Consider the following 23,449-nt stretch of genomic DNA (forward strand, 5'->3'; position numbering starts at 1 on the left):
CTGAAAAGTGACACTGTCAGGTTTTCTCGACTAATGGCTGTGTTGAGACAAGGTGGGATGGGGGGAGTCCATGCTAATGCAAAGGGCCCTTCACTTGGTTTTCAACTCTCTTTCCCAGGATGAATTGTTCACTTGCTCCAAACCCTGCTACAGAAATTCTGGAGTCATCACTGATTCAGGGGTAACCGAGAATAATAGAGTGGTGAATTAATAATCCGATGTAGGTACTGAGAGTTTCGAGGAAATGGCAACATTTTAGAGTCACTAACTGTAAGGTATGTTGCCCTCCCGCCACCCTAACTGGCGCTCATTTTGCGGGTCAGCTAGTTTTCTTGTTAGCGGTGTGGCCAAGGGGAGGAAGAATGTCTCTCAGACTGGAGCTTTGAGGAGGAAGCATTCAAATTGCCAGAACTGGACTAGCACTTTTGAATTTCCCAGAATGCCAGGCCCTGTGGCTTCCTTGGGAAGCTCCACATCCTTCCCAACCCCTCCCCCCACCCCTGGGCTGCCCAAATCCTGCCTCATGGTGCAGGGCTGGTCAGGGGGGTTGGGGAGATGGCCCAGCAGGAGGGAACTGTTGCCTTTGCTAGAGGAAGGATGGTTTGCACCCTGGTGACTCTGGGAAAAAGGCTTCCTCTGGTTGCTCAGATTGGATCTCCGCCGGAACCTAGTGAAGGTGGTGGAACTAAAGGTGTCATAAATAAAGGGTGGGACGTGAGGTGGGGGAGGGGCGTCCGTGTGTCTCGGGACTCTCATAATGCTTTGGCTTCTGCTCAGAGTGCAGCGCCCGTGCCCCACTGGCCTGGGTCGCTGTGCCCGGGAGCCTCCGCGTAGCATGTCCCCACTGCACCTCTGGTTCTCATGGCGTGTCTTCATGTGGCAACCATTGTGGCTTCTGGCCCAGGCAGCTCAGCCTCTGGAGTGGGCCCTGGACCCTGTCCAGTGGACCTCCGACCCCCTGGGGCTGACCGAACCTTGGTCTCCACGCTCCTCAGACCCCCCTCCCAAATCGCCCTATGCGATTACACCCCCGGCAGAGTCCGGGGGCTTTAATGACTTGTCCTCCTCTCCAGAGCAGATGCTGGCACTGCCTCATCACGAGTTGACTGAGACTTTGGTTCCACACCCAAACCCGGATTCAGCTGCAGAGCTGCTCGCAGGGCCAGATCAGTTCGCTGTTCCACGTCAGGATCTGAGTGACAAGGTAACCCAGCAGCAAAAGCTCCCAGCAGCAGCTCCATTGCTGGACTGGGAACAGAATCAGGGCTTGGTTCCACCTTCACTACCTAATGAAGGGACAGGCTCACCTCTAAGTCCAGGTGAAGCTCAACATCCAGTGTTGCCTGATAGCACAGTTAAACCCTTGGATCTGGTGGTTGTTTTAACTCTAGAGCCCACTGAAGAGGTGGAACATCCTGCAGTGCAGCAGGAGGCCCCAGCTCAGTCTCCGGTTCCCCAGGGGGGCTCAGATATACCTCCTGAGCCCCCTAAGGACGTGGTACCTTCTGCCACACAACAGGAGCTTCAGGCTCAGGCATCAGAGCCCCCTACAGAGATGGAACCATTGCCAGTCCAGCCTACCACAGAGGCTGAACGTTCCACAGTCCTGCAGCAGAGTGCAGTTCCAGCAGCATACCCTGAAGTGACAATTCCAAGTCCAGAGCAGGTTCAGCTTCCACATCCAACCTTGACTGAGGTCACAGTTCAACCTTTGGACATGGAAATTACGTTAACTCTAGAATCCAGTATGGAGGCTGAACCTTCTCCAACCATGGGGCAGCCCCAAGCTCAGCCTCCAGAGGCAGTTGTAGCTCAGTCTCCATCGCATCCCGAGGTGCCAGTTCCAGCACCAGATCAGGCTCATGCTGAGCCTCCAACATCACCCAGTGTCACAGTGAAACCTTTGGACCTGGAACCTACCACAACTCCAGAGCCTTCCATGGAGTCTGGATATTCTACAGCCCTGCCGCAAACTCCAGCCCCACCTCCCAAACACCCTGAGGTGAGTCTTGCACAGCCAACCCTGACTCAAGTCACAGTTACCCCTGTGGACCTGGGAGGTACCATTTCTCAGCAACCAAGTCCACCTGAGACAGTTCTTTTTCCTTCGACTCAGGATTCAGTATCCACAGGTCTTCCTGGTGTAAACTATACCCCCCAAAAGATGCAACCAGAACAGAATGCCACCATGGACATCAACATCTGTGAGCTCTGTACCTGCAAAGATGAGACGCTGTCCTGTGTGGGTCTCAGCCCAAAGCAGAAGCTCCACAGAGTGCCTGAGCCACAGCCCAACACCTACAAGGGCATCTTCACCACCGTGTAAGAATCCCTTTCCTCATTTCTTCTCTGCATCCTGCCTGACATGGCAGCCTTTCTTCGGGGTCTTCCTGGGTCTTCCTCATCTCCCAACCCATGTTGGCTGACGTTCCGTTTCTACCTTTTGTTTGTCAATGTTGCTCATCTTCATTCTCCTTCTTGCTATTGTTCCCTCTTCTCCAGGTTTCTACTTATCATTGCCCTTATTCTTTTGCCTTCTCCATTTTTTACTCCAGTATTTAACTCCTTAACATCGACTCTTCTCCCACCTTTGCTGCATCCTCTTTACAGCAACATGTGCCTCTCCCCACCTCATTGGTGGTAATACCACAGAGTGGTTAAGAGTGAGATTCCGGAGCCAGGCCGCCTGGGTTTGAACCCAGGTCTGTTGTTGATTAGCTTTGTGACTCCATGTCCTCATCTGTAAAGTGGGGACTGTGGCGGTCATCATCTCATAGCATTGCCGTGAGATTTAGGTGCGTTAATACAGGTAAAGCTCTTATATCAGTGCCTAGCATATATTTTAGTGTTAGCTATTCTTATTGAATCTCTCAGTTATATCTCGAAGTCATATTCGTCCCCTAGCTTTCTATTTATAGCACCCATTTTGTGCCCACCCCAGGGCCAAGTACTGTTGGAGCCACAGAAGTCCAGCATTGTCTCCAGAACATGACAATGCCAAGTGGGAAGAAAGGGGATGTGCCTTAAAAGGGAAGTGATATATAATAAAGTATTAAAAGAGATACAGATAGGTGCTGTAATTCACCAGAACCTGTAATCACTGAGGTGTGGGGGTCTCAGAAATCTGCATGGATAGGCTAAAACTTTAGCTGGGACGTGAAGGTTGGCTATGATTTTTTAGAGAAAAAACAGGGAGTACAGTGTAGGCAAAGGTGTGAGTGCAGGGATGATCAGGGTTTAGTAGATCCGTCTGGCTGTAAAGAATGGGGTTAGGCAGCAGTGAAAGATATGATTTTGAAAAACCTTGGCTCTTTGCAATGGGGGTTTGAAAGTTATGCTCTAAGATATGGGGGGCCACCGAAAGTTTTCAAGCCGGAGAGACAAATGATTAGAATGAGAGGAGGATTTTAGATTCTGTATGTAGAGTGATCTAGAGGGGAAAGCTTGATTCAGGGAGACCAAATAACATGTTCTAGCAAAATCTAGGAGTAAAGTGAGAAGGGGCTGAATTAGAATGGTTGAGATGGGAGTAGAAAAAAAAATTCTGAGAGCACTACAGAGGAAGAACTGACAAGATGTAGTAACTGACTAGAGTTGGAGGATTGGATATACAGGAAAGAGGAAAATCACGTGTGTTGAAGGGCACAATGATGGTGGTGTAACAGGTGGAAATACAGCAGTGGGGAAGGAGAGTCAGTTTGAGGGAGAGGAGTTCAGTTTTAGGCATCTATTACTGGTGAGCAGAAAGCACCCAGAAGGCTCTGTTTGAGTGGAAATGTCCCTTAGGCAGATGGGCAGAGATGTATCTGTTTTGACTTCTTTCTGAGCCCCCTGAAGAATGTGCATATAAACTGAATAGTTTCATTGTTGCTGAGGGAAGAGGGCAAAGCTAAAGGTAAAGATTCAAAGCCATCCACTGAATGAGTGGTTGAAACTGAACCTCTGACATTTTAACAGCTTCTCTTGAACATGTCTAATTCTCAGGTACATTCTCTTAAAAAAAAAAAAGTCACAGAATTATATAGGATGAGATGTGAAAATTGTACCCCATCTTCCCACCACCAATAAGGTAACTCTTGTTACTATTTTGATGGTGTCCTTCCTTCCAACCTCTTTCCTTTGCATTTGTTCCTCTGAGGTGATAACTTCACTCCTTGCTCAGTGCTTTGTGCTTTTCCCTACGCAATATGTCTAAGAGATGTTTTCATATTAGTCCTTCCAAGTTCTAACTGCCCTTATCCTTCCAACATGTGGAGAGATTTTGAGGGCACTAACCAAACCTTTGGTATTGCCTGGCATAGGATTTCTTCATATTTATCTGCTGATATTGAGCAGTGTTTGCCATTTTTCTCATTGATTGGTACAAGTCATTTTAGACACATAAGTGATTTTGGGGAAAAAAAGACTTACATTCAAAGCAACTGGCATTATGTATCCAAGAAACTGGACAGAGAGGAAGTTCAGGTTCTGAGGAAAGGCCGCGTCGTTTGTGCCAGTGGCCTCACGTTATGTCTTTATTAATTGTGCACACTGGGCAGCTGAGAAGCTGTGGGAATGAGAAAACTGGTCTCTTCTGCATTTGAATATTCCCCACAAGGTGGCCATGATTCTTTTACTTATTCTCCTCATTCTTTTCCTGCCGACTCAAGGATGTGAACTGTGTTTCTTCACAGAAATTTCCAAGGAAACTCTATTTCTCACATTGGTGAAAATGTATGGAAGGCATACCGTTGGACTGAGACACTGTGAGTATATTCTCTCCAAATACGAATACAAAGAGCTAACTGCATTGTAAGACCCTTCTTGGTCCAGAATTTTGAGGTCAATAGCTGTGAGAAAAGGTATTTTCCCCTCCATATCCCAAAGCAACCTACTGATTGAAATTCTGTGTTTATTTAGAAAATTAAATTTGGCAGGCCTTCTTTAAAATCAGTAAAAGCCAATTTAACGTCCTTTCCCATTATACACGTAATACATTATATTCTCAATACGTAAAAATGAAATAACAGGTATAGTGAAAACCCTCCTTGTGCCCTAATCCCCCACCCATGCGACTTTGAGTTTAGTATATATCCTTGCAGACTCTTCCATATATTTGAGTAAATGCATATTTAAAGTAGGAACATAGGTTTGCTGTGTGATTTTATTTTATTTTTTACATAAATGATAATCTCCTGCAACTTGACTTTCACTTCATGCTATGTCTTAGGAGGGTGAGGCAAAAATTATCCATTCTGTGGCAATAGAATTTCTACAGCCAGAGTGCAGATAATTTTTGAGTCACCTTGGTAGATTTCTTTCCTTCCCGGTACATAGGTGGTTACCCCATTCATTTAAACTCCTGCATGGTATTCCATAGTGTGAATGTATCACAGTTTAATACTGCCCCCCTTGAAGGATGTTTAGATCATGTCCAGTTTTCTTGTTACTGCATCGATGCAGTTACTGTCCTTGTACCTGCATCTTTGTGAACCTGGTCAAATATTTCTGCAGAATCGTTATCTAAAACTGGGATTGTTGGTGTGAAGACTCTGCAGATATAAAATTTTCATTGCCCTCAAAAAGGCTGAGTCAGCTTAAGCGCCAGTCAACATTCTGTGATGACTTTCATTTCCCCACACCCTTTCACCACTGATAGTCTCTCCTTTTTTTCTTTCTTTCTTTTTTTTTCTTGCTGATCTGGTGGGTGACTAAAAGGAGTCCCATCTGAATTTGAATTTTTCTGATTACTTGTGAATTTAAATATTTTATATGTTTACTGAACATTTGTATTTTATCCATGAATTGTCTGTCCTTTGCCCTTTTTTCTGTTACTATTTTTTATCTCCATTTGTAGAAAAAGCCAGTTTAGATACCCAAGTGAATTTGGAAAAACACATTCAAAGTAATTTTTCATGAGAGTTTGTGGTCATATCATTAGTTCAACTTGAATAGACAAGTCATACATGACTTCTGAATTAATAATAAAAGACATAACAGTCAACCTAAAAATAGGGTTTATGACAGCTCTTAAAGAGGTGCCCCCTTAGTCTGATATCTTATTGGATATTAGAGGAAAAAAATGATACTAGCAGACAATTTTTTTAATTTACAGATTTCCTAAATACTATCTGTAGTTTATATTTCCCATGATAGCATCTAAGTTGGAGATTTTATTTCCCAAACTTGTAAGAAAAATGAAAGTCATTTGGCACAAAAATAGATAACTTAGTTTCCTCTGGGGAGTAGAGTTGGGGTGGTAGACTGAGGGACAGAGGTAAGACAAAAAGTTTGGATCGTGTGCTATATATTTTTGGAATTTTGAGCCATGTGAATATATATTACATACTTTTTTAAAATAAATTGAAATTAAAAATTAATTTTTTAAAAAGCATGTGTTTGGGAGGTGATACACTATAACATGAGTCTGGTAATGTTTGAAGATTTCTAAGTCAGTTTGAGGTTTATACATTGTAAGCAGAGGTTCCTAACTTGGGTTCAATGATTCCCCAAGGCAGAATTTCTTAACCTTCCCTCCTGCTCACCCATGTACATCTCTCTGGTGATCTGAAGAAGCTTATGTTCTTGGGATCTTGTTTTGAAATGTATAGTAAGTTAAAATAGATAGAAAAACAAAGCAAACTAATTATATTGAAATAGTTTTCAGAATATTTTTAAAGTTTGTGATATACTAATAAATATGCTCTTAACACATTAAATAACAGGATATGGTGGTAGGTCTTATAAATATCATAGCTCCAAGGTAGTGATGAGAATAAATGGTGTTTTGAGATATCTGTAACATATACGTGGTAGCAGATGATCTGTGATTTCCATTGGGGACCAAATTAACTATACTGCTGATCTGGTGTGATGTGTTGCCTACATTCAAAATGGAAGGAAATGCTGATTTTAGATAGAGATTTGTGAAAATTGAGATGTAATTTTGTTTCTCATCCAAGTTCTGCCCTCTGGATTCAGTCCACTCTGTTCATAGACTTCTGCCCTAAAAGGATCATCCACAGATGGAAATTGCATGCACACTTTTGCATGCGTTCAAGAGAGTGCAGTTTTCTAGGGACAGGAACCATTGCTTTTATGAAATTCTCAAAGGATTCTTGTCTCAGAAGATTGAGTCACAAATGTAGGGGAGAAGAATGACATTTCTTTTCCTGTACTTATCTTCATGAGTGATGCTAAGTGGATGACTGCTTTAAATAAAAGTATCTGATAGTTAAATGAAAGTACCTGTCACTTTCTGAATTCATTCAATAAATATTTTTGGAGTATCTAGTACATGCCAGCAACTGTTTTACATGCTAGGGATACAGGCCCAAGAATAAACCAGCCTAAGTATCCCAGTTCTCAGGGGGTTTACAAATACATAAAAATAAGTATATAAGTATAATAAATAGATATAATTTCAAGTATTGATAAGTACTTTGGAGAGAAGAAAGTAGGGGAAGGAGAGGAAATCAATTCCAGAATGGCCTACTGTTTGTATTATATACATACTTAAGTCAAACCAACCAGCAGACCAACCCTGAGGCCTCTCAGTTTCCTAGAAGTTACTGAGGTGGAGAGAAGGATAATTGTCAATAATATAGAATCAAGAATGAATGTGAAATTCGGAAGATTGCCTTAGACCAGAACCCTGGTCAGAAGTTAAACATGGATGTTTCTTAACTGTTACTTCATGCCTGGTTTTGATATTTTCATGGCTGAGAAAATTTGAGATCTGGCTTTAACTCTGATTCCCCATAGTTTTAAAATTTTTGCTTTAGTCATAATGAATATTTGGAGTTCTACACATCAGTGTATTTGATTTCAGTTATTCAGTTATTGAGTATTTGAAGCTCCTTTTTTGGAAATTTTTTGTGACTGACTCATTCTCAGTTTCAACTTTACTTCTAGGTTGAATTTGTTATTGTTATTTAAAACTGTTTTACTGTCCTGTCATGCAGACAACTTCACCAAAAGAAACCACATTAATTGAAAATACATAGTCTTTGTTTACTCCCTGTCCCACATGATATTCAGACTCTAACCAGGGTGATGTGGGCCTCAGCCAGTCAGAGAGCACAGTGCCATGAAGAGTTGAGGATCAGCCCCATCTCTTCGCCGTCCTTACTGAATCCTTGTCAGCGTTCAAAGTTATAATTAGCATATATGAGTTTCACTTTTCTCTTGAGTTTTTTCATATATCGTCATTTCCTGTGACCTTTGTGTGTCATTCATGGTATACACATACAATTTTGTTACATGACATGGGGAGGGAGAGTTTTTTCCAACTTTTGAAATTATGAAAAGGGTTAGTGTAAACATCATTGGACACATTGATTGGTTTTGTCTTTTTGGATCATTTCCATGGTGATATGAAGCCACCACTTAACAGAGGTGAGAAGACAATCCATCTTAGCACCAGCTGTTGACCATTCCCCCTAACATGGATTCTGACCATCACTGCTGCTCCTTCTAACGTGGTAAATTTCAAATGCAGGTCAGGGTCCTTGAAGCGTTGTCAGGGCTCCCAGTGTTCTTTGTGGGAATTAAAGTCTTTTGTGTTTTTGTTTTAGTGATCTTTTAAACATGTGTGTGATTGTATTCTCTATAATAGGAACCACTTTAATAGCTGAGAGTTGCAGAGTTTTCAGGTAGTAATATTTTAACTCTCATAAGCTATTAGTAAAGAATTAATTTATGAGATGGAATTAAGCTATGAGATGGAATTAATATAAACATGTGAGCAAGAGACCCTGAGTGAAGAGCAGAATGTTTTAAATGCAGGACTCAATGGAAATAGTTTCACAAGGCAACACAGCATGTGCTCAGATCCCCAAGGCTCCTGAAGGACGCACCACCGTTAATAGTACCTGCAAGGAAGGGGATTCTTTGACATCTTACAGAGTTTCTCCTGTGCTGGCTCTCTACTGAACCGTCACGCCACTCTTGGGATACTGGTTATGTGCCTTCCTGCTCATTAGGTATAAGAAACAGGTGCAAAATAGCACCCCATCCTCCCCCCAGCATGCTCCTAGTCTTTATTGTGAGAGCAGGCCTTACAGTCCTCGGGCAGACCCAGGTGTCAGGCTTGACTTTGCGTCATCCCGGAGCCCTTCATTCTGCACTCTGGACAGGTCATTGGCTGGATCTCTGAGTTTTCTAATTTACTCTTTAACTGTCATTTCTGCTGCTCATATACTGAGTTTTTATGACTGCTAACACTTTTGATTCATATATTCTTGAGTTGATTCTTTTTAATGGATATGCTATGTGCTTCCCTCTCTCTGAGGGTAATAATTATGCTATGCTAACGTCCTCTTGTGCTGTGTTAACTCTGATTCATTGGCTATAAGCTCTTTTTTTTTTTAAGAACTTTTATTGAGGTACAGTTAACAGGCAACAAAAAGCATATATTTAGAGTGTACAATTTGGTATCCCAATCTCCCAATTCATCCCCCCTCAACCCTTCCCGCTTTCCCCACTTGGTGTCCATGTGTTTGTTCTCTACATCTGTGTCTCTATTTCTGCCTTGCATTTCCTCTTTCATAGTTGTTAGCATTCGCCTTATGGATTGAGGTGCTCCTATATTAGGAGTATATACATTTATAATTGTTATCTCCTCTTCTTGGATGGATCCCTTGATCTTTATGTAATGTCCTTTCTTGTCTCTTGTAACATTTTTTATTTTAAAGTCTATTTTCTCTGATGTGACTCTTGCTACTCCAGCTTTCTTTTGATTTTCATTTGCATGGAATATCGTTTTCCATCCCCTCACTTTCCGTCTGTATGTGTCCCTAGGTCTGAAGTGGGTCTCTTGCAGACAGCATATATATGGGTCTTGTTTTTGTATCCATTCAGCTAGTCTGTGTCTTTTGGTTGGTGCATTTAGTCCATTTCCATTCAAGGTAATTATCAAGATGTATGTTCCTAATACCATTTTCTTAATTGTTTTGTTTTTGTTTTTGTGGGTCCTTTTCTTCTCTTATGTTTCCCACTTACAGAACTTCCTTTAGCATTTGTTGTAGGGCTGGTTTGGTGGTGCTGAATTCTCTTAGCTGTTGCTTGTCTGTAAAGCTTTTGATTTCTCCATCGAATCTGAATGAGATCCTTGCTGGGTAGAGTATTCTTGGTTGCAGGTTCTTCCCTTTTATCACTTGAAATATACTGTGCCACTCCCTTCTGACTTGCAGAGTTTCTGCTGAGAAATCAGCTGTTACCCTTATGGGAGTTCCCTTGTATGTTATTTGTCGTTTTCCCCTTGTTGCTTTTAATAACATTTCTCTGTCTTTAATGTTTGTCAATTTGACTTCTATGTGTCTTGGTGTGTTTCTCCTTGTGTTTATCCTGCCTGGGACTCTGCACTTCCTGGACTTGGGTAGCCATTTCCTTTCCCATGTTAGGGAAGTTTTCAACTATAATCTCTTCCAGTATTTTCTCGGGTCCTTTCTCTCTCTCTTCTCCTTCTGGGATGCCTACGATGCAAATGTTGGTGTGTTTAACATTGTCCCAGAGGTCTCTTAGGCTGTCTTCAGCTCTTTTCATTCCTTTTTCCTTATTCTTTTCTGCATCAGTGATTTTCACCATTCTGTCTTCCAGGTCACTTATTTGCCCTTTTGCCTCAGTTAATCTGCTGTTGGTTCCTTCTAGTGTATTTTTCATTTCAGTTATTGTGTTGCATATGTCTGTTTGTTTGTTCTTTAATTCTTCTAGGTCTTTGGTAAACTTTTTGATCTTTGCATCCAGTCTTTTTTCAAAGTCCTGAATCATCTTCACCATCATTATTCTGAATCCTTTTCTGTAAGGGTGCCTATCTCCTCTTCATTTAGTTGTTTTCCTGGGTTTTTATCCTGTCCCTTCATCTGGTACAAAGTCCTCTGCTTTTTCATTTTCTCTCTCTTTCTGTGGCTGTGGTTTTCAGTTCCACAAGATGAAATACTGCTGATACTGCTTGATACTGCTGTCTGCCCTCTTGTGAAGGAAGCTGTCTAGGAGGCTCGTGGGTGCTTCCTGATGGGAGGGACTGATGGTGGATAGGGCTAGGTGGGCAGAGCTCAGTAAGACTTTAATCTGATTTGGTGGGCAGAGCTCAGTAAAACTTTAATCTGCTTGTCTGCTAATGGGTGGGGCTGTGTTTACACCTTGTTGGTTCTTTGGCCGGAGGCTACTTAGCACTGGAGCTTACAGGCTCTTTGGTGTTGCTAATGTTGGACTCTGGGAGGGTTCATGCCAATGAGCACTTCCCAGAACCCCTGCTGCCAGTGCCCCTGTCTGCTCAGTGAGCCACTGCTGCCCCCCACCTCTTCAGGCAACCCTCCAACACCAGCAGGTAGGTCTGGTTCAGTGTCCTATGAGGTCACTGGCTCCTTCCCCCTGGGTCCTGGTGAGCACACTTCTTTGTGTGCCCTCCAAGAGTGGAATCTCTGTTTTCCCCAGTCCTGTGGAGGTCCTGCAATCAAATCCCGCTGGCTTTCAAAGTCTGGTTGTATGGGGTTCCTCCTCCCGTTGCTGGACTCCCATGTGGGGAAGCCTGACATGGGGCTCAGAACCCTCACTTTCGTGGGTGGACTTGTGCAGTATAACTGTCCTCCAGTTTGTGAGACACCCACCCAGCATTTGTGGGATTTGATTTCAAGGCGATTGCGCCCCCTCCTACTGTCTCATTGCAGCTTCTCCTTTGTCTCTGGATGTGGGGTGTCTTTTTTGGTGAGTTCCAGTGTCTTTCTGTTGATGATTGGTCAGCATTTAGTTGTAATTCTGGTGCTCTTGCAAGAGGGAGTGGCTATAAGCTCTTATGTTTGCTTTTGTTTTCTGTCCTTGATGGAGTTGGCTTTCTCACATTGTTTGGTCATTCCTGAGTGCAGTTCATCTTTGTAGTTGAGATTCTACTGCTTTTGTTTCCCAGCTTTAGGGGAGAAGTGAAATGAGCTGCTGGGGCTTGTTACTCCCAATGGGTTCCCCTGAGAATAAGGCAGAGGTGGAAGGTGCCTTCTGGTGGCTAGTCAGGGAGTGCAAAGCTTTCTTCCAGGGTCCTGGGACCTTGCCTCCTTCCTGACACCAATTGCTGCTACCTGGAGGAGGACACTTTTGCTGCCTGGATCAAGGAGGAAAGATGTGGGGTTGATGTGTGCTGTAGGCTGCTCCTACCACACTGTTACAATGGTTCACCCTGTAGGCAGTTCCAGGACATTTCTGGTAGGGGAGCATCTGTGGAGCTGTTCCCACGCATTGAGCTAAGGTGGTAATTTTTAAGTTATATCTTTCCTAGCATTCCTGGAGATTTTGGTGGAAGTTGAATGGGTGGAGACTAGATATGTTTCAGTCTGCCAACTTGAAATAGCACAACTTAGGAAAACAATTTTGTATCCCTGTTACATCCTAGAGAAACTCAGGCAAATATGTATCAGGATACAAATACAAGCATGTTCAAAGCAGTATTGTTTTTAATAACTAAAAACTAGAAAAGTCTCAGTGTGTACCAAGAGTTGAATGACTAAATAAAGTGTGGTATAGTGATAGAGTTAGAAGGCATACACTTCATCAGAAACATAATGCAGACCACACAGGTAATCTTAAATTTTGTGGTAGCCACTTAAAAATAAAAGTAGAAAGAAACAGAAAAAATAAATATCTTTTACTTAACCCTTATATCCAAAATATCATTTTAATATGTAATCATTGTATACATTATTAGTAAGATATTCTACATTTTTCAACAAAGTGTTTGAGTGTCACAACTAAGAAGCTCACATGCCGCTGCAAAAAGATCTCTCATGCCGCAATAAAGACCCAGCACAGCCTAAATAAATAAATAAATATTTTTTAAAAAGGTAGAGAAAAAAAGTTAGAATTAAAAAAATGTTACTGAGAGACTCTACATTTTTTTCCATGCTAATTCTTTGTAATTACAATTTAGTTGCAAAATTTTACCACAAATACTTGATGTGTATTTAGATTTCATAAAATTTATAGTTGAAAAAGTAGTATCACATACACAAACTGTTGCAAACCTACTTAAATATTTTGCAATAATTACATTGTCGGTTTTTTAAATTTAAATTTTAAAGTAATTGAAATGAATTAAATTAAAAATTCAACTCTGTCACATTAGCCACTTTCACGTACCCAGAAGCCTCATATAGCTGGACATGCAACACTACATGCTACAGGCAAAAATAACATTATTTTACAAAATAATGTTGAGTGAAAGAAGCAATGTAGGAAATAATACATGTAGTAGGATTCCACTTAGATAAAGTTGAAGAAGAAGCAAGAGTAAAGTGTGTTGTTTATGGCTGATATAGAAAAGACAAAACTACACTTAAAAAGCAAGCAAATTCTTATGAAAGTCAGGATAGTGGTTCCCTCTAGGAAGTCAGAGAGGGTTGTGATTGGAAAGGGGTACACGGGGGGCTTCTGGGATGTTGGCAGGATTCTTTCTTGACATGAATGGTGTTACATGGGGATTTGTTTTATAATTATTAACCTGAACAATTACATTATGTATCTTTATAGAACACTTTTTAATGGGGGAAGAATCAGATGGCTTCATTTGCAGCCTTGACAGAGTTCTGTATGGGACTTCCCAATAAGGTTTGGGGAAAGATGGGAGGGAAGGACAGCTCTGCAACACTGGGTTAAAACCCAGAGCTGGGTTCTAACAGAGACTTGGTGATCTAGAGAGTAGGCATTAACTATATGACTTGGTGGAAGAATGGATGCAGGGTGTGTGTGTGTGTGTGTGAGAGAGAGAGAGAGAGAGAGAGAGAGAGAGAGGTGGACACAAAGGAGGACATGAAAAGAAAGGTTTAAATGAAAACAGAGCAGAAATCACCATCCCTAAATTAAATAAGAAATAGGATGTTTGGGTGGCACCATTACCCAGCTTTCCTCCACATATAGGAGTTAGTCCTATGTAGTAAATAGTTGTACTTCTTTTGCATTTTGATCCAGAAATAACCTTTTCATTTTTCAGGATTCTCAGTGACAATCATTTGACTGAATTACATAAGGACTCCTTTCAAGGCTTGCTATCCCTCCAGTATTTGTAAGTTAATTAATCATATTTGTTTATGAGTTCTTATCTATAAAGTGGATTATCTATAAAGTACTTAAGGGATTCAAGTTAGATAATCTCTTCAATTTTCTTCCAGCAATAAAATCCTGCAGTTCTGTAAGTCTGTGTAGGACCCCAGCCCATCTCTAGCATTAAATACCTCCTATTCTTTTTCAATTTTTTAATCATGTAGACAAGATATACATTAAAAAAAAACCCTTTATTTGTAGAGGAAAAGTGGTGATGAGGTTTGAGCAATAATAGACTCCCCTATGAACCTTATTGTATGTGTTCATATACTCTCTGTTTATATTTTGTGTATGACCTACAATCAAATCTGGCCCACAGTCTGTTTCTATACAGCGCATAAGTTAAAAATGGTTTTTAAAGGGCTGTCAAAGAAAAAAAAAAAGAAAGAAAAATATGCGACAGAGACTGTATGTGGCCAGCAAAACCTAAAATATTTACTATCTGCCCTTTACAGAATAGGTTTGAAAAAGTTGCTTAGTAAAATGAAAGGAATTAAAATTAACCTCAGGACTTCCCTAGTGACACAATGGTTAAGAATCCGCCTGCCATGCATGGGTCATGGGTTCGTTCCCTGGTCCAGGAAGATCTCACATACCACGGATCAACTCAGCCCATTGCCACAACTACTGAGCCTGTGTGCCACAAGTACTGAAGCCTGCGTGCCTGGAGCCTGTACTCCAAAACAAGAGAAGCTACCTGAATGAGAAGCCTGCGCACCACAATGAACAGTAGCCCCCGCTCGCCACAACTAGAGAAAGCCCACATGTAGCAACAAAGCCCCAGTGCAGCCAATTAAAAAAAAAAATGTTAACCTCAAATTGTCACCTACAGGACAAGAAAATATAGAACACTAACATTCATATGAATGCCATTAACTCATAATTTTCATCATTTAATCTAAATTAAATTAATATTTCAATGTTAAATAAGCAGGTGAATTATATAAACAGTATTGTCCAGAATACATTGTTACTAAAATAAACAGACTATTGTTAAGAATTGTGATGCAGGAATCGTTATACCAATATTAAAAATGTTTAAGATGGTGGTTAAGTGGTATATTTAGAAATGTTGACACTAAACAAGCATATCAGAAATGTACCTAACAAAAATCTCTCCAGCCTCTTCTTTTGTTCCTGTTTTTTTGTTTCTTCGTTTGTTTTGTTTTGGTTCTTTAGGTTGCGCTCCACAGCTTTCAGGATCTTAGTTCCCCCAAGCAGGAATTTGACCTAGGCCCCCAGAAGCTGAAGTGCTGAGTCCACTGGGCCTCCAGGGAATTCGCTCTCCAGCTTCTTTCTCAAGGAAGAAATGCTTGCATAGTAGTTCTGTTTTTTTAGGGATAAGTAGATACTGTGTCCATTGCTATAAAAGCTCAGTTTTTGTCCTTTGTTCATGGCATCCAAAGCTGTGTATGTCATTAATCCTTTTCAAGCCAAGTAATGATCCTCTAGGGAAACAGATTCTTCTTGCAAATTTAAAAGGCTTAGGGAAGTGAGTATAAAGAGCCTCACATGCCGCCTTTTAAAAATAGTTATTTTAGGACTTCCTAGGTGGCGCAGTGGTAAAGAATCTGCCTGCCAATGCAGGGCACACGGGTTCGAGCCCTGCCCTGGGAAGATTCCACATGCCATGGAGCAACTAAGCCCGTGTGCCACAACTATAAAAAAAAATAAAAATAGTTATTTTAATTATCAAACTTTCAAAGCCTTAAGGGGCAACCACTTTTGTTTAGATAGATTTATTTATTTATTTATTTATTTATTTATTTATTTATTTACTGGCAGCATTGGGTCTTCATTGCTGCTCTAGGGCTTTCTCTAGTTGTGGTGAGTGGGGGCTTTTCATTGCGGTGGCTTCTCTTGTTGCAGAGCACTTGCTATAGGCATGTGGGCTTCAGTAGTTGCGGCATGTGGGCTCCGTAGTTGTGTCTTGCAGGCTCTACAGCACATGTGCTGTAACTACTGAGCCCACATGCTGCGACTACTGAAGCCACTGCCCCTAGAGTACAGGCTTAGTAGTTGTGTCACACGGGCTTAGTTGCTCCATGGCATGTGGGGTCTTCCCAGACCAGGGATCAAACCTGTGTGCCCTGCATTGGCAGGCAGGTTCTTAAGCACTGTGCCACCCAGGACGTCCCACAACCACTTTTTTTTTTTTTTTTTTTTTTTTTTCCATCTCCACCTCCCCCACTCCCTTTTTTTTTTTTTTTTTTCCACAACCACTTTTGTATTAGCCTCCTTCTCTGCTATCTGGGCTGCAAACCTTACAAACACAGTTTGGAGAAAAACAAGATAACTGCTCAGTGGATTAGGCCTGTCATTCCTTCTACTATGAAATACTTTTTAAGCTGATTACTTCATGTTAGCATGGGTATTCTCATTCTTTAAAAAGCAATGCCAATCAATAAAAAAGCTTAAAAAGAATATGCTAATATGTACTATGCCTAGTGTTGTGAACACAAAGATGGATAAGACAGGATTCCTTTTAGCAACTCATGATCCCACACGGAAAAGAAACACATAAGCTCAAACCATAATGACAAAGTGCTGTAGAGACACAGAAGAGGGAACCATGGAGTAATAAAACTGTGTTTCTTTTAAAACATTTTCCTCCTTCTGTTCCCTCCTCAGATATTTGTTGATTTTATAAATATTTGAGTTTGCTTTATGTCCATGCATTGGCTTTAACCATGATAGACAATGTGCATGAGCAAGACCTAGTCCATACTTCCAAGGAGCTTATGCTCAGAGGAAATGGGATAAATGGGATACAAAAGGAGCTACATTTTAGAAAAGAAATGGATATGGGCAATGAGAGCTGTAGGTTGGTGTTGCAGCACAGAAGAGGGAAAGAAAGACTTCAAATTGGATCAGGGGAGATGTTACCAGCACAACGCTGTTTAGATGGGACCTGGAAGGGCCGTTGGGTATCATCACACAGACATCTTGGGAAGAATAAGCTTGCAAAAGGAAGGTGGGAGGAAGGCAAAACACAGGAAGAATACTTTGAGAACCTGTAGAGTACAAGCAGGGAGAGCAGGAGATTAGAGCCAGATTATCTAGGGCTTTGCAGGCCAAGCCGAGGCTAAGATGCCAAGCCACCACGTTACCACAGCAGTGCTCTGAAACAGTCACTTGGAGGACTTGTTAAAACACAAGCTCCACCCCCATAGTTACTGATTCAGTCGGTCCAGAGTAGGGCTGAGTATTTGTGTCCTCGGTAAATTCACAAGTGATGCTGGTGTTTGGAACCACCTTTGGAGAGTTAATTGGTACATTGCGTGGAGGGTGGCTTAGAAAGGGAGAGAGTGGAGGTGGAAACAGCAGTCAGAAGACAGTTCTACCCATCCAGGTGAAATGAGAGACTAAGCTGGAATCAATGGAAGTAAGATAGCTATAGTCAAGAGTGGATAGTTTCAAATAAAAGTCAATATGATAGAAGGTATGATACTGAATTAAAGTTGCATATTGATGAGAGGAGTAACTTCCTTTCAAGTTGAATGAAAGGATATCTTTTATTTCTTCTGGTACTGAAGTGGCCTAGAAAAATAGAACTAAATGGGAAGTGTGGAAATATAAGAATATTCACTTTACAATTAGAAATTATAATGATACTTGGAGATAAAAACTTTGAGCTCATAATCTAGACTATGATGAGACCACAAAAGATGGAATCTAATCAATTCTTCTGCTCTCAGGAAAGATTACCTCCAAAGTCTATCTAGACCTAAACGTGTATATTTAATTTATGAAGGTCATGAGGGTGAGACTCTTAAGAGAGGTGAAGGCAGGGTTAGGGGCTCTAAAAGGTTCAAATAACATTCCTTAAGATTTGGAGTTTAGACCAGAGCTACTTATTTATTATTATCATTCTAACCTCTACTAGTGATTGCTACTAATTAGATACCTAGTAGCTAATTGAGGCAATATTTTCCTTTTCCTTTTCCTAGAGATTTATCCTGCAACAAAATACAGTATATTGAAAGAGGTACATTTGAAGCATTACCTTTTTTGCAGTTTATGTAAGTAACAAATATAACTTCATTATATTTGGAATTTTTATACAACAAGTTTTTATAAAATTAATTTGTTACTCATTTTGAAATACGATTACAATTACTACTAAAATTATGTAGCAAATCCTTTTTGTCCCTAGCAAAGATTAGTGTGAGAAGTATTACACAGATCAGAGTGAATCGTTACAGAGCAGTGGTTCTCAAGCAGGGTGATTTTGCAGGCAGGTGACATTTGGCAATGTCTGGAGGTGGTTTTGCCTGTCAGACCTCTATATGCTGCTGCCACCTAGTGGACAGAGGCCAGAGATGCTGCGAAACATCCAACAGTGTACAGGAGAGCCCCCACAACAAAGAATTATCCAGCCCAAGACATCAATAGTGCTGCTTTTCTAGAGAAATAAAGATCACGTCATGCAGTATTTACTGTTTTGTATCTAATGCACCACATATATAATCCTGAAAGTATAAATCATGATATCTTCCACAGTGAGATTTCTTTAAGTGTATGGAGGGAGTAGTGATATTATGTTTCTTCACATAGAAATTAGAATTATTACCAAAGGATAAATGTTCTGAAAGAATTATATTTTTCTTCTTCTGCTGCTTGTCTTTTCTTTGTAGAAATCTAGGTTGCAATTTAGTCACAGAACTGAGCTTTGGAACGTTTCGGGCCTGGCATGGAATGCAGTTTTTACATAAGGTGTAAGTAAAGTAGAAGATGAATACATGTAAAAAATTCTGTGTGAGAACATCATACACTTATTGGTTAGCTGGGTGTAAGCCCAGTAGGAATTCTGGAAAGTATGTCTTCAGATCCATTTGTTTTTTTTCGAATGAGGAAACGAAGGTACAAAGAGGGCAAGAGACTTGTCTAACTCATACGTATGAAATGCTCTGCTTTGCGTAGCACTGATCTTTCGCACAGGCAATCAAAGGCACCAAGCGAAAACACTCAAATTAGCATTGTCATGGAATCCCAGTGCTGCTGCTCCAATACGCGAAGGGTCCGTGAAATGCCACGTTTGAATTTACACTGATTTCCTGGTCATGTGCAGAGTTCCACACTGCTTCAAGTGTATGCAACACAGCTGCAAAGAACTAAGTTTAGCACAGAATTCTTCAGGGAGCAAAAGGTGTGGGTGCTTCCTCAACCATTATTAGCTTCTTTTAAATGGTGAAGCAGAAAGAATTCCTGAACACCCACCACAGGGCTCTCCCCAGCCTCCTAGAACATTATTTTTCAAAAAGCATGTACCTCTGAAGTGAATCATCTGTGGCCAATAGGAAGCTCTGAGGTATGGAATAAGTTGTTGTTTGTGTTCAGCTGTAGTGTGAAAAGTATAAAGAAAATACACTGCTGTAGCCTGATTCTATATACCTGCTTTCCTGACTACTCTTCAATAAGAAATGTGGGTTTTATACCCCTTCAGCTGAAAAATTCTGTGATTTCTCTGTGACACAAGCAAATCATAGTGGGTACGTTCAATGGCCAGAAGAGGTAAAGAGCCTCCTCTCCACCTGGCTTTGCAAAAGACTCTTACCTGCCTTGTGGTTCAGAAACCCACTGTCACACAGTTCATTTTAGGTTAATGGAGGTGCTGAGGGTGTCTCTGGAGCTGGAGTAACAGTTCCTGCAGATGCCAATCTGTGGCGGCCTCCTTCCCCTCATTAGTTTGCTGATGCCTACCTTGGGGAGAGAGCACCCAGCGCACCAGAGAGCAGGCTCCTGAGGTCCCTCCACCAGGAGGTTTCAGTAGCGTCAGTACAATGTCTTACACTCACCGCCTTTTCTGAACATTTTATGAGACCAGGCATCTCTTATAAGAATCGGAGTTTCACTATGGTTATGTAGGCAACACAGAAAAATAAACAGTGGGAAATAAATAAGTAAATAAATAAATAAATAAATAAAGGCATCACAGTTGATAAAAATGAATGAATTTATTCAAAAACATTCACCAAGTGCCATGCCCACTGTGTATCAGCACTGTACTAAGTGCTGGGGATACAAACAAGACTAGGACAGGGACTTTGTCCCCAGGAAACTCGAAGGAGGAAGATGGACGTTGATGGGAAAACATATGAAAGCCATTCTAGCATCTGTGCATCAGGGTAACAAGACAGACAACAAAGTAGAAAATGGGTGGTGGGTTAGAAGAGATTCCTAATGGAAGAGGCAGCAACGTCTTCCTTTGGAATGTCTGTGTTCATCTTAAAAGACAGAAAAAGGTAACGCAGGAATCAGAGCTATCTGGTGTTGGAAAGAAATTAACACTATACTCCTAAAACTCACTCACCGTTACTTTCAAAAGATTGTCACAATATAGTAAGTGTGTATTGGGGGTAGACCTCTTTCTTTGTTTTGGGTCAGGTCTTTCTAATAGACAAACTAATTTGCTCCAGGAAACATTTGCCATGCTGAGATATGAACGTTATCGCATCTCTTCCAAAGGCAAGCTGCCAAGGGAAGATGCCACCCTCGAGTTGTCATTTTATTACCTATAAGGACACATTACTGGGATGTTTATAAGTTGAAGCAGAGTTTTCCCCTGCTTAAATAAGTTTGGAAAAGGACCCCAGCTGAGATGGATTTATCATGAATTGAATGAAGCTTCCACTTCAGGTTTCCTCACTGTCCTGGGAGGGGGTCCTAGCGATTTTCATATTCATAACTTTGCATATCTTTCTTTATTAGATAGGATTTCCCAAAGTAGATGAGGTGTAGGCCTCACAAAACCTTGATTCCTCGCCAGGTTTCAGGTGATTATAACTCAGTAGGTTTCTTGAATGAAGCCTCTAGGTTATTGACACACATCGGGGGAACTAGCTAGCAGTGCGGCAGTCCTGTTTGAATCTGAAATCTACCTCACAGATGAGCCAAGAGCTTATTAATTAATAAAGTACCACTCTTTGAATGGTGGTAATAATCACATCTCTTTCAGATGAAATCAGGAATGAAATGTATTTTGGAGAACCAGCAGTGGTTGGTAATCCTAAATGTTAAGTATTACTTTCTTTTCTGAGATTAAAGTGCTTCTCCTTCATTCACCTACACAGGTCCAGACTGATGGCTTATTTTTAAACATTTTTTTAGTCACGTCATTGGTTCTAACAACACAAACTCCATGAGTTTTAGAAACTGAAGGACTCTACAGTGTCTAAAGGCAATATAACTCATCCAGACAGAGTACATTCATATGCTGGCTTGTCTGTGGTACATCGCTATTGTACCAAGGACATGAGCACGGAGCGAGATTAAGAGGAAACTCCAAGCCTTATCCCGATTATTTACCCCTCGGTTGAGAATATTAATGAAATAGGTGTGGTCACACTGTGAAGGCAAATTGAGCTGGGGTCCCAGAGCTGCCCTAATGCTCCCCCAGTCAGCCAGCATTGGTTTCCTTTAAAAGCTGTGTGCACACAAAAGTTTACACTGTTCAGGGTGTTGTCATCACTGTTTAGTATGTACTGGCATCCTGGCAGCTTCTCAGATTCAGAAAGGCATACACATTAAAAATGAAAATAACTCGCGTCTGGCCTTTGGGGTGATTTAAGGTGGCTGTTTTATTTGTAAGAGTTCCAAATGTTGAGATTGTCACACCTAGCAACTACTATACTTTTCTTCTCCCAACTACATCTTGTTCTTCCCACCTGTGTAACAAGGTATCTTCTTTTTCTCAGAAGCATGGTAATTCTCCGGTGCCCTGTAACGTTTCTTTAATACCTACACTTCTTTGGTGCCTATTATGTTCCAGGCACTATACTAAGTACTCGTGCTTATTACACAGGTAAGATAGTGTGCCTAAGGCTTTTAGCATAGTGCTTGGTACGTGGTAAGTGCTGAATACATATGACCTCACAATTCTATTTTCCCAGCAGCGCTTATTATCCTCATTTTGGGGATGAGGAAACTGAAACTCAAGAGACGTTGGATAACTTGCTAGATTCACACTCTTAATAAGTGGCGGAACCACTTCTGAGCTTTGCAAGCAATTGTCTCCGCAGCTCTTCATTTCCTTGTAACAGGAGCTAAATAATGACCACTTGGCTTTCTCTGCATTGTATCTTGAAGTTGGCTTCTAACTTGAATAGGCCCTTTAGAGCAGAGAGCTTTTTCCCTGTGAGACTTTAACGCCCCTGGAGCTCCTGGCCGTGCGACCTCTGGGCATCCCCAGAGTTTCTGCCACTGGCCAGTGGCGATATGACATCATTACTTCTGTTTGGTTTTTTTCATAAATTTATTTATTTATTTATGTATTTTTTGGCTGTGTTGTGTTTTTGTTGCTGCGCGAGGGCTTTCTCTAGTTGTGGTGGGCAGGGGCTATTCTTTGTTGTGGTGCACGGGCTCTAGGTGCACGGGCTTCATTAGTTGTGGGACATGGGCTTAGTAGTTCTGGCTTGCGAGCTCTAGGTGCAGGCTCAGTAGTTCTCGTGGACGGGCTTAGTTGCTCTGCATCATGTGGGATATTCCGGGACCAGAGATCAAACTGGTTTCCCCTGCACTGGCAGGCAGATTCTCAACCCCTGCACCACCCGGGGAGTCCCAACATCATTACTTCTGAGCACCTACTCTGTGCCCAGCCTATGCTAGGTGCTTTGTATACACTCTTTTCATTTCATCCTCAAATTGCCTTATGAGGTAAATGGTACTAAGTAAGACTCAGAGATGTTCATTGCTCAAGTCACCGTACCAGACGGTGACAGGCAGAATTCAAACCCAGGTCTGCCTGATTCCACAGCCCTTGCATCTTCCTCTGTTCCTCACTGCCAGGGACTCTATTTCAAGGCTATTCTCAGAGCTTGGCTTAAGATACAGATTCACCATTTCAGATTCTTTCGGCTTTTCCTCCTGAGAAAGGGTTTACATGATGCAGTTGGAGGTCCTGTATTGCAGAGCCTCTCATGGGGAGTCGTGTTCTCATGAATAACAGAAGAGGGTTACTCCATCCCAAAATACTTCACACATATTGGAACAGGGTCTAGGTCACTCTGCTTATTTCTTTGACTACCTGCCCCCTGCCTTGGGATTCTAGCATAGATATTTTCGAGTTGTCTTATTTTAAATTTATTTTCACGGCCTGCTTTGGACATTTTTTTCAGTTAAAGCTCTTAGGATTTCCGTACATTCAGGACAGTGATGACATGCTTCAGTCCTCAGTTCTTCTGTGTCTCCTCAGTTAATAAAAAGGAAATGTAGTCCGTCTGTCTGGACCTGTATAGAAGAATGTGGAGAAAAAAAAATAGCAGGGAAGAAGTGTTCCCTTATTTTGTGAGCTTCCTTTAATCTGTCCCATTGTTCTACAGCAAAAGGCTTATGCAGAAACATCTGAATTGTCTTCTTCAAATAAGATATATTTTTAAGAACCATT

General features: G+C 41.4%; 1 protein-coding gene across 1 annotated transcript in view; it reads left to right on the forward strand.

The window, feature by feature from the left end:
- The first annotated feature begins 835 nt into the window (after positions 1-835).
- The window catches only part of LOC130839623 (leucine-rich repeat-containing protein 37B-like), a 49,556-nt gene continuing 26,942 nt past the window's right edge, over positions 836-23,449 (forward strand). Inside the window, exons 1-3 of the mRNA XM_057713853.1 lie at positions 836-2,322; positions 4,674-4,745; positions 13,955-14,026. Of these exons, the coding sequence (XP_057569836.1) occupies positions 836-2,322; positions 4,674-4,745; positions 13,955-14,026 (1,631 nt within the window). The remainder of the gene's footprint in view (positions 2,323-4,673; positions 4,746-13,954; positions 14,027-23,449) is intronic.

Source organism: Hippopotamus amphibius, chromosome 17 (assembly GCF_030028045.1).
Source record: "Hippopotamus amphibius kiboko isolate mHipAmp2 chromosome 17, mHipAmp2.hap2, whole genome shotgun sequence".
In the NCBI taxonomy this organism is placed as follows: domain Eukaryota; kingdom Metazoa; phylum Chordata; class Mammalia; order Artiodactyla; family Hippopotamidae; genus Hippopotamus; species Hippopotamus amphibius.